Genomic DNA, 12,899 nt, shown 5'->3' with positions numbered 1-12,899 from the left:
GTGCTGAAAAATGTCATTTAACCCTACAACAACAACAACAACAACTATAAAATCCATGTATAGTATAATTCTCTCTCTCTCTCTCTCTCTCTCTCTCTCTCTCTCTCTCTCTCTCTCTCTCTCTCTCTCGCTCTCAGTACAGTTTGTTTAATACAAACAGGAATAACAAATACTGAAATGATGGATGCCAACATTTTTACAAATTTCTATATTCTCAGTTTAAGTTTCATATGATGGTCATTTGTAACAACCAATGTTTGTGTACATCAGAATGTCATTTGTTGTTGTTGTTGTTGTTGGGTTTAATGCCATTATGTAGCACAATATAGGCTATACATAATGGCCAATATAAATGGCGGAGGAAAAATCCGGGAAAACCCCATAAAGAACCATTGCTTCATGACAAGGTACTGACAAGCTTTCTCACATAAGAGGTGAGATGGCAATGATCCATAATGGTGTTTGCTTTAGACCACTTGGCCACTTCGGGCCCCACAATTTATCATAGTACCTAATATAAGCAAACCTTTACAATTCATTGCAGCCTAAATCTACAGAGTCATGCATGCTTGACTGTAATAACATTGTGTAGTTACCATTACTTTGTTTGTCATCTTTAGATTCCTCAGGGACCAGTCCAGATGGAGGCATTTCTGTGGCAACACTTGACTGCCCTTGATGTACCTAGACAAATGGAAGAAATGTTTGGTAAACTATGGCAAAACTTAATGTACGAAATAACAATGGTCTGTGATACAACACTGGAGTCAGCATCAACAATTTCAATTTTCCTCATATAACTGACTTGAGGCACAGGCAATTATGAGCAAACACAATAGCGCATTACTATACTATAATTTGAAAAAAAATCATGGTATGGCATTTACTTCTACATATGTTAAGGCTGAATTAGATTAAACTGGCTCATTAGCAAAAAACAAATTCCATAGTTCTGGAATTGCAAATCAAGACAAAAATTTTAAATGGAGTATCAAATGTTGTAAAGTGTTCTGGTTTGGGGGTATCATTGAAATAAACTTGCGGAAGGTACATAAATACATTTCAGTGTCAAATCGGTTATAGATGAATATAATAATAACAGAACTATGTTCATGTGCATAGTGAGCAATGCACTTGAGAAAGTGCTCCAAATGACAGACTTGTATTCATGTGCACATTGAGCGATACCCTTGTGAAATGCCCCAAATGACAGATTTGTATTCATGTACACATTGAGTAATACGCTTGTGAATGAGCTACAAATGGCTGACATTTATGTATGTACTGTAAGTGTGATTTTCCAATGATTTTTGTGTGAAAGTACCTCAAGAACCTCGTGGTCCAGATCTGGCCCCATCTCATGAAAGTAATATGTGCCAACAACTGCCCTCTTCGTGACCATCATAACCATACAAATTGCTATTGTGGCAGCACTAAATAAAATGTACATAGCTTCAATTGTGCATGTAGTTGTTTTCCCTAGATGTGAACTTTTAACCTACACCTGGGTTTTTTCCATATCATGTGCAGCAGTGACATAACCGAGTTTCAAAAGCATGGTATGAATGTTCATGAGAAATATATGAAGTTATGCATCTGCTCCTTACATGACCACTGGTGATAAATTCAATGTATCATTTATCAATACTCAGCAAATGCAATGTAGTAATTGTATTTTAGAGGGGTTGGGAATGGCATTTCACTTTTATGACATTAATAATTTTAAACATAAACATATACATCAGGGAAACCCGGGTATAATGCATACATGGAAGTTATGCTATCATAAATGTCATTATAATCACAGAAACATAAGCTGTCTCCATTAAGTAAAATGAGCTCAAGAACTACCGAACACGTGTGGCATTTCGTTCCATAACATGGCTTACAATGTTATCACATTATTAATTTAACAATGATATTCATGAACAAAGGTCCCTTTTACAACCCTATATTGTACTCTGTACCTAGTAGGCAGCCGTCATACTGAAATACATGTTCTCCAATTTAATGTTTATTCACATGATATACCGTTATGATTCTATGCATACTCCATTCAGCTGATTTCAGAGTCACAGGCTGTTATTATAGTAGGAATCGGGTCACAATTAGCTCTAGTCTATTTTTAGAACAGTTTTTCCTCTCTCATTTTGGTGGTGATAGAAGAGTTTTATTTATGCATTTTTTCATAGGGATTTACAGGTAACTGTTTATTCTTGATAATATGAGCTCAGGGTATTGTTGTCTATGCGTATTTTGGCGACAGTGCACAGTGAGTAATAAGGCCTTGGTGATGATCCGGAAGTGAACTCTATGTTCTGTTTACATGTTGCTCTGTTGACAGTCCAGCATCTCAAAAATGAGCAGGTCAACCTTTAACGAGAACTTCACCGTGTGGTCATCTTTGTAGGTATTTTAGATTAAAAAATGATTTGCATTGATTGTCACACAGTGGAAAGGTCAGAACTGAGAAACAAATGTAGATGACATATAGTAAAGTTATATCTGTCCTATGTCCTGTCAGAGTAGTATTGGAGTAAAGTTTAAATTGGTATAAAATCTTTATTATTATTGATAGACACATGAAATTTGAATACAATATGTATATTGATTTTAAAAATATAAAAATGAAATTAAATGTAACAAATTAGTTTTTATTTAAAAATTTGAATGAAATTTAAAAATAAAAAAAGGTAAAAACAATCCCCCCAAATGCACATATATATTTTTGGAATACTATAAATGTTATCAGCATGTATATATTCTAACACCATATACAAGCTCCAATGTTGGATATTTGTCACATTTTGTCAGAGAAAATTCTTTGTAAGTCAAAATGAGACATTCATTTAAACTACACAAAGACAAAATTATATTTTGTATTGGCCATTCAGACTATTTATTAGGGGTCTAAGCAGTTAATTTATGTGTTTATCATGGGGTCACTTTCTGAGCAACACATATATGCTTGTTTAGTCTTCAGTGATTGTTTATAAACATAGTTATAAGGTATTTAGTGAGAGGACAGAGATGAAAACTTTATACTAGAACCTACTCAAGTTCTCTACTAAATCATTTTAAACTGTCTGAAAATGAAATACAGGTCAAAGGGATAAAATATGCTTTCGTCAGGTATATGTACCCTTGACTGTAAGAAAACAGCTAAAAAATTTAAGTTGAACACAAAATGCATTCCGTTTTATTATTCTGTTTGGTTAAGATATTGAATGGTGTAGTGCGGCATTGTCGCCTATGTGATGTTATGGGAATTCTAATTAGCCATCTTGCTTTATGCATTATGAATTGCTAATAACATTTGTTAACTGACACTCTAAAGATTGCATAAGAAATATTCAAACAGTTTATATGAATTTAACTTTGTACAACTGATCCTAACATGGTTACATATCCCACATGAACAAATATCCGTCTATTTTATAACGTTTGGGATCAAAAGTTCACATTCATTACATCATATAGCCTGACATTGTACTATAGTGAATCTGTAAGGCACATTTCTGGCTGTCTGCACTGAAAATATCCCAAAATGTTATTTTCATCATGAATATGCCTATGTATGTAACATATTTTAATCTAGTACTTTGACAGTGTGCGGTATTGAAGCACCAGCTGATATCTGATTCCACTGAATCAATGAGCTTAATAATTGGTAACCAACATTCTTAAAAATGCATTATAACTGTACATACAGATAATCTGAATTATGTTTGCACATTTGATCTTAACAAGTACATTGTATATGTCCCACACATGCAAATTTCCTTTCTTGTTTACAAATTTTGAGGATCAGAATTTCATATTTAGTTGATGATATAGGATTTATTGGCACCTATAGTTGATCTGTGTGACCACATTTGGATGATTATAGCTATATATTATAATTTAGTACATTGTCACTTGAATTTCCTGTATACTTGTATGTACTAATGTTAGCATCAATGATCAAACCTCACCGCCCCAACATTGTCTTAAACTTTATGTTATATTGTCTACCTGATTAGTTATTTGACCTGTAAATGGCTAAATATGCTTCTAGAAACCTCACATTTTTAGGATAAATTTGTCTCTTTAATACATGGCCATTGCTTCACATTTCTGAATGTCACTCTGTCAGGTTTAATATTTTGCCCCATGCTTGCATCCTTAATGTTATCTGGAACAAGTGTTAGACTTGGATCAGACTGGAAGTTATCCACTATTCCGGTGGTGATAGCAAGGTCTCATAAGGGCATGTGCAGTGTACTGCCAGAAGTGACCAAGATTAGTTCATATCACCAGACTGATATATAGCACCTCAACGACATGGCGTAGGTCTTTACGAGAAAGATCAACACCACTTTTCGGTAAGGTAGAGCCTCCCTAGAAACTATTTTCCTATCCTATTTTCACCTCTTGTAGCTATCAACATTGAAATGTAATGAATGTTTGCCTTAAAACATGATAGTGGTCCCATCAGAACTTTAAGTATGAATGTGCTATTAGTTATGGAAACAACTGTCATTGTTTCTTTAGTGTGTACACCTATATGCATCTGGACAGACATATTCTGCCAAAATCACTGTGAGCTATGTTGCTTTACCACCCCTGGAAAAAATGTTGTCAGTTGTACAGACCCAAACAACCATTTGTTTTAAATATCATTTATAAGTCAACTATGCAGTCTAACATTTGTCAAAATGTGTTTTAAAATTTGTATGAAAATTTAAGTTTTTAATTAAATTTAGTCTTAAAATTTAAATGTTTATTTAAATTGCCATTATATTTTAATGTATTAATATTTGTTAATTTTAAACATATTTTCAGACAGGACTTATTTTGTATTGCATTTAGGGTTTTACTGCATTACAAATTCCTATAATTAAGGAAGATATAGCAAATTAGTTTTGGTTTCTCAAGAGCACTTGGACCAAAACTTTCACTCTGTGGAACACCAGCACTACATACTTTCTGTCAGGTGTCACATGTTTTGTTTGCAAGGAAATTCAAAAAGACTTCATATATAAAGTTGAAATTGGTGTAGCATGCAAATATAAAAGTTTGAATAACATTTTCATAATAAATGAGTCCTGTCAGGGTTCGGGTCATAATTAGTACTTCCACTTCAGTACCCCCACGAATGTAGTTATAGTCTATTTTTTGAACATATTTTCCTCTCTCATTTTGGTGGTGATAGAAGAGTTTTATTTATGCAATTTTTAGGAATATAAAGTTAATTGTTTATTCTTGATAAAATGAACCCATGGTGTTGTTGTAAGTGTGTATTCTGAGTACAGTGCACAGTGAGTAATACGGCCTTCGTGATGACCCAGAAGTGAAATCCGTGTACTGTCTACATGTTGCTCTGTTGACAGTCGAGCATCTCAAAAAAGATAAGGTCGACCTTCGACGAGAACTTCACCGTTATATCATTTCTGAAGGTATTTTAGATTAACATATGATTGGCATTGATTGTCACATAGTGGAAAGGTCAGTACTGACAAACAAATGTAGATAACGTATAGTAAAATTGATTGCTATATGTCCAGTACTGATCAGATATTTTGGTACTGGCGATGACGACTGATAAATCTAAACGCTCGCTCCCCTTTTATCTTTTTTGTACAACAATGCAAGAGTGTCAACTAAAAGTACCTGCTAAAGCAGTCAAAGACTGCATCTATATATTCAGGTAAGGTTGTCATTACAGACGTTGTCTCCATTTATTGTATGAATTTCGTTGATTTCAACTCACAGGATTTGTAATCAACTCGCAAGGTCACCAATGGCAAGGTCGTTTTGAATTGGCTGACTGATTGGAATGCACATAATTCCTAGACAAACAAGTTGTTCTCCACCTTTATTTGATTTTGTTTGACTGTTCCGCCGCCAGTCAAACAAAACAAGGTGGAGAACAACTTGTTGGTCTAACACAATTCCATGCTTCGTTCACCACAATATTTGCACATGCGTGCTATCTAGCTAATCAGTCTGAGTTAAAATTTCCCCCAACACATGTCTATCATCCTGTAAATAACTCTTCAACCCAAATGCTGCTTGTATTCGGTGTCGATAATGCTTGTTGACTTCCCAGTGACGTACGCATGCGTAAAATGCACTATTTAGATACCTAGTACGTCGTAGATGTATACCCCATTGCTGGTATGTTAAGTAAACGTTGATAAGTCAACAGGTAGAAATATTACACATTTTTAATTATCATAACCAACAAGATGGCTGTTTACTCAATATTTTGATAAAAGCCTGAAACGTAATATGTTAAATTTAGACATACTGGAAAGGGCTTTTCTGCACCTTACGAAATGTGTGTAGTTAAGATAAACAAAGATGGATTCAGGTTGATATGTGAGCGAATTTGTAGAGTTTAATGGTAGCGATATAGAATAATTAAATTAATCAGTCTTAGAAAGTGAATAAGATATTGATGTTAGTCCAGTTTCAATACCAGATGCAGTCATGGGGACAACAGTTAAAACACTTAACAGACCTTTGGGCAAAAGGTCACTTATTGATTTAAAGGAGAAAAAGACAAGGCGTCCAGACAAACAGAATCATGCATAAAGGAAAATGAGTATGAACCAAGAAATCTATGCTGGATTAGCCATATAACAAAAGATAAGGAAACATAAAAGAAGAAAAATGTTGATTCAAAATTATGGTTTCCTGATTATTTTTATTTTTGTAGATAAGATACCCAATCATCAAATAATGGACAGGGATAAACAGACATTAGTTTATCATTACTAAAGTAGATGAAATTTTCGTGTGAATTTCGAGTTTAGGTATATGTACTTTAACGTATTTATCTTAAGTATTAAATTATCTCAGAGTATTAACTATTTACAAATAGGCCAATTTGTTATATGAAATATGAATTCATGAAACTTTAGAAACTGTAGAGATGTACCTGATAAGTTATTATACATAACATCCAACATTATTCAGTAGTATTATCATTATTATTATTATTATTATTATTATTATTATTATTTACCACTCCGGTAGCCTAATGGTTAGAGCATACAAAAATCATTCTAATACGTTATTGTCCATTAGGTAATGGTTGTTTGTAGAAAATGCGAATGTGAGCTGAGGTCAAGCAGATAATTTATTATCTTATGACAGAGAATTTTACTAGTTGTGCTTTAACATCTGTCCCAGCAGAACGGATCCAAGGTGGGGGAGAAGCAGTGATTTGCACCCTAACAAACATCTGCAACAATATCTGGCAAAAAGGAGTATGGCCATCGCTGTGGACTCAATCACTGATCATCACCCTCTCCAGTAAAGGGAACATGATCAAAAGTGTCAAAGCCACTGTCAGTCTTATAAGCCATCCATGCAATGTAATGCTGAGGATACTGCTGAACAGACTAAAGCCATAGGCTGCAAAGATAATTACCGAGGAGCAGGAAGGTTTCAGAGCAGTGTGCAGCACAATAGAGCAGATCTTCAACCTCAGATTATTGTGTGAGAAGTACCTCCAGCACCAGCAAGAACTGTATCATGTCTTTGTCAATTTCAAGAATGCATTTGACAGGGTGTCCTTGTGGGTGACCCTAAGACTGTAGAACATCAATGGCAACGTCATCATATTAATATAGCACCTCCATGACAAGGCAACCAGTGCAGTATGCTTCAACGGCAGCATAGAGGACTGGTTCAGAATGACAGTTGGAGTCAGACAAGGCTGTCTACTCTCTCCTACACTATTCAACATCTTTCTGGAGAAAATCATGCCTGACGCATTTGAAACGTATGAAGGACCAGTAAGCATCAGATGCAGAACAGTCACTCGCTTACGTTTTGCCGACGACATTGATGGACTAGTCGGAAATGAGCAAGAATTAGCTAGCTTAGTAGAGAGCCTTGACGAAACGTCTGCAGCGTATGGCACAGACATCAGGGTAGAGAAGACCAAAATGATAACTAGTAACACCATGGACATCAGCTCTAACGTATGGGTCCAATGTACGAAGCTAGAACCAGTCCATAGTATTTGAGGGCAAGTGTAACAGATGAAGGATTGAAGCCTGAAGTACTCTCCAGGATTGCACAGACAACAGCAGTGCTGATAAAACTGAAGCCCATCTGGAACGATAATAACATCACACTCAGTACAAAGGTCAGACCGATGCATTCACTGGTGGTCTCGATATTTCTCTATGTCTGCGAACCATGGACCATATCATCTGACTCAGAGGAAAGGATACAGGCCACACATATGAGATGTTTCCGAAAGACCCTCGGCATCACATACAAAGACTGTGTCACCAATGAAGAAATATGACAGTGGATCAGACAAGCCCCTGGGCCTCACAATGACCTCCTGATCACAGTGAAAAAACGTAAACTGCAGTAGTATGGGCACATCTCACAATCGTCAGGACTTGCAAAGACAATCCCACAAGGCACTGTACAAAGATTAAGAAAGAGAGAGAGACAAGCAAAGAAATATCTGGGAAGATAACGTTCAAGAGTGGACAGGCATGACATTGAGTGACTCACTCAGAAAGATGTAAAATCAAGAGGAATGGAGGAAGCTGGTCGTTTGGTCTTGTGCGATGCTCCAACAGTGTAACAGACTACAGGACTGATGATGATGCTTTAACATCTAGCACTGTAAGTTATCTTATGTTGTGACTAGTGAGGGTTGAATTTTATTTTCTTCAAATTATTGAATTCGAGTGATACAATTCTGGGATAAAGACGTTCACTGGAATTTATGCTGAATTCAAACGAGGAATAATATTTATGTGATTCAGCAAGAGTCTGTTGACACATCAGTTTGCTGACTATAAGAGACAACATCACCATCCAATTTTGATCTCATTGGGAATTGAACTTAGTTTCATTCAGGACTTTTGTTACTGGGACTTGTGTTTTTAATTATTGGTTTATTTTTTGGATTTAATTTGCAATTCGTAATTTCTTTTTTCTCGTTTTTCATTTTATTTTCTAGGAACACAAGTTAATTGTTAAATTTTACAAAGCTTATTGTTTTCACTCTTTTGTGTTACTTATTTTAAGAGCATAGACTCGTAACATATAATTGGGTTATCGTCCTTGGGATACAAATTTTACTAAAAGGTTTTTCTGAAAAGTTTGTTTTTAAAAGTTAAATTCCCAATGTTTTTGAATCTATTTTAAATCCCAAGTATTATTTCACATTTTAGAAATCTATAGTGAATTCAGCACATTTTTTTTCCTAATGTCATCACAATTTGAGATCTTTATTTCAAATCCCACTCAGCAGTAGTTAAACTATTTGAAAAAAGATGAATTGATTCAACTTGATAGAGAATATAATCTTTCTGAGGCAAAAGGTTCTTTAATGAAGCAAGAAAAAATATTTTGGTTCAATATTTGGTGGAAAAGAATGATTTGGATAAAAATTCTTTGGTTTCGATCAGTAAGTATGTATCAGACTATAACATAAACATAAAAGAATTGCAATTAATATACAAATGGAATTAGAGTTAAGAAAGCTTGAACTTCAGAAAGACAAAAGTGCTCTGAAAAAAATCTTGAATAAATACGTTCACTGGAATGTATACTGAATTCAAGCCTGGAGTAATATGTATGTGATTCAGCAAGAGATTATTGACATATCAGCAATTTGTTGACCATAACAGATATAATTGCCATCCAATTTTGATCTCATCGGGATCTGAACTCCATTTCATTCAGAAGTTTTATTACTAGGACTTGTATTTTCATTCTTCTCGTTTTTCACTTTGCATTCTAGGGAAATAAACTATTTGTTAAATTATACAAAGGTTGTTGCTTTCACTCTTTTATATTACTTATTTTAAGAGCATAGACTCGTAACAATTATTATTAGTTTGGAATTATATTTCTGTCTTTATGACTGAATTTGTAAATTCCAAACAAAATACTTCTTTCAATATCTTCATCACAAAATGACTGAGAAGATACCTATAGTTCCGGAAAGCCTGAAAATCCTGTATAATTTTCAAGATCAGATAGTTTATAATACAAAAACAGACTATACTGGAAGCAACACTGGGCTTTTGTTTCACATTGCCATTCAGATGCAAAATCAGTGTCATTCAAAGGACTGCTGCTTTAATGACCATAAGTAATTTATACGAAAGCAAGGTAATATCATTTGACAACCATACTGGAATAAAAATTGGAATCGTTTTTATTTAGAACCAACTAAATACCATAAGACATCTTTTAGTGTAAACCCATGTCAATGTTACTTTCAATTTAAGGAGTGTGTGTGATTTGGATTTTTAACGTAGCTTTAACAATCTTTCAGTCATATCGCTATGATGTTTACAGTCTGGCAGTTTATAGTGATGTCTAGCACTGGGGCATCATGCCGCAGACATGTAGCATCATGTTCCACCCAGTCACGTTATCCTGACACCAGGCCAACCAGTCCTGAAACTAATCTCTTAATGCTGAGCACCAAGCGTGGCAGCTGTTAGTACCATTTTTGTAAGTCATTGGTATGAATTGTCCAGGGATCGAACCCACGACCTCCCGCAACCAAGATGGATGCTCTAACAACTAGGCCACCGCAGCAGTCACAATTAAGGAATAGAAAGATTTTCAAGATGGCTGTCTGGGAGCCATATTGGAGGTCTCCTATGTTTCACTTTCAGTTAGAACCAAACAAATGGCGGTATTGTGTACATGGATGCAATGTCTTTAGGCATTTACAGTACAAATTACAATGCTTTTAACTCGGCTTTGAAGTTCTATGTTTGTTTCAGTGACTTCAAACAATGTTTCATTCCATTAATCCTTGACGATATTTCTTGGTTACAAGATCTCAGTCATTACACAGACTTGGCTAAATTACTAAAACATGTCTAAATACAATTGTGTACATGTTTTATTGGCCATAGCATTGTGCAAACATCCCAGAAAGGATGATCTGATTAAGTATCATAACGTCCTTGTACACCAGCAACTTAGCTAACAAAAATGCAATATTTGCTTGACACTGCAAACTATCTTGTGGTACACATGTCATGTGGACTAGAACAGCACCGCGAAGTTGCATATGTATCGGGTTAAAATAAACTCTTACTGTACTTGCACCCTGAAATATAATAATATTAAACTCGTGTGATGACTTAATATGCCCAAACCAGCAGTTATAAGTATATATTTTTGATCTGTTCAAATAATAGTTTTGTGTGTTCAGCGGAGTCCTCTTATTAACAGTAGCACTGTCGTAGATGTCTGTAGAGATTAAACATGGGTTCAATTACCTTTGTCAAATTACAATTAGGATGTGCTTGCAGATGTCAGTCACAATTACAATTTCAATTACTCAAAGTTATGATCGTTCAATTACAATTGCACCATATTGGTAATGATCAATTACAATTAAATTATTTGTAATTGAAACCAATTCTGAATCCCAAAGTATACCAAGTAAAATCATTACCAGTTTTCTTATTGCAAACTTAGCTTTATTATGATTTCTAGGTTAATTCCTATGTTATTAGTCTAATACCTAGCAGTTAAGATAAATATGTATTCTTTTCCCAATTTATATTTGTTTGGATTTAAAAAAGACATTTAATTTTGCTTTTGTAATTGACCTGTAGTTCAGCAATTACACGATTCTAGACCTAAATTACAAATATACTGTAACAATATAGCTAGCATTTAGGATGCTGACAACAGTGTTACAGGTTGGGGTCGGGGGTTGCCATGTGATGAGCCTGTTTTCTTAAGAACAATCAGAAACAATATTCGTTGGCAGTTAATGCATCCAACTCTAGTATTATAGATAAAAGTATCTGTTATGTAATTCTGGTTTTGTTTACTGTTTTGAGCCTACAGTTGGTACTTATTTTCCTCGCTGTTAATTAGTCTAATGCGGTGTTTGATCTTAGTCCAATGCAGTGATTTCGCTTGGGTTCACTTCCGGGTCATCACTCGTTTTTTATTCGTGATTTCATAAAGGTTTGTAGAAGGCTTTGTTTTTGTATTTCTCCACGAAAGAAATTGTGCTCCATGTGAGGTAATTGTTATTTAATGAATATGTATTAAGTTAATGTAACAATTACGTTGTTCTTCATTAAATATTCGTATTTCCTTAAATTATGTAGTAGAGGTAATATTTTTCGACTTGGTGTTTCCACAGAATTCTGAATGAATTCCGCAAACTCCTTATGCCTTACGGGATTTTGTAGGGTATATAAGCTAGAAGCTTGGCAGAATTGGGAGGATGGTCTGATATTTATCTTAAGGAAGCACAATTACAGGTAAATATATTAAATTTACTAGCATTTAAACTTGTACTAAATCAAAGTGATTTAATTATAGTCTATTCCAAATAAAGGGAAAGGGAAGTAACAAGTAAATTCCCTGCATGTAAGTGATTTATCTCATACGTTACAGGCGGGAATTGCCACTTTGATTCAAATCCTGGGATATGAATTTACGTCTCCAAAAGTTAGCGTTAGAATAAAAAGTACCTATGGTAGGATATGAGAAAGAAAAAAATTCACAGGTTTTATAAAAGGAAATATTTTAAAAGTAATTTTAGAAACTGAGTCATTGAAAGAAAGTTCCAATAAGATGATTGCAGAAAAGGTCCCGTATCCATCAAAGGAATAGGCCATGTGAAACAAGTTCTGAAAGAGTGAACTGGATGAGCAATGGCATGTGTAAAATTATGGTGGATACAAGAAGTTGCAGAGACTACCATTTTGCTCAAAGTACAGTTGACGTTAGTAACAATCCTACTTTCTAAGTTACAGCTATAATGGACACTGTGATGCCTGATGGAGAATGTGTGTTAGGTCATCATAGCAGTCTATCAAATCCAAGAGCAACAGTATATTGTAGTATTAGTGATACTGGTGTTATACCTGGGGTTAAAGATG

General features: G+C 34.7%; 1 protein-coding gene across 2 annotated transcripts in view; it reads right to left on the bottom strand.

Annotated features, from left to right (window-relative positions):
- LOC149789706 (uncharacterized) overlaps positions 1–12,899 on the bottom strand; it is a 127,433-nt gene that overhangs the window by 67,513 nt on the left and 47,021 nt on the right. Inside the window, exon 5 of one of the 2 annotated variants that reach the window (XM_089971709.1) lies at positions 597–684. In XM_089971709.1, coding sequence (XP_089827835.1) covers positions 597–684 — 88 coding nt within the window. The remainder of the gene's footprint in view (positions 1–596; positions 685–12,899) is intronic. The other variant, XM_089971710.1, reaches the window with a different exon arrangement.

The sequence above is a fragment of the Sinohyriopsis cumingii genome, chromosome 10 (assembly GCF_028554795.1).
Source record: "Sinohyriopsis cumingii isolate HCF-2022 chromosome 10, ASM2855479v2, whole genome shotgun sequence".
NCBI classification, from domain to species: Eukaryota; Metazoa; Mollusca; class Bivalvia; order Unionida; family Unionidae; genus Sinohyriopsis; species Sinohyriopsis cumingii.
Note: the sequence above shows the minus strand (reverse complement) of the source record. Positions and strands in the feature narration are given on the sequence as shown.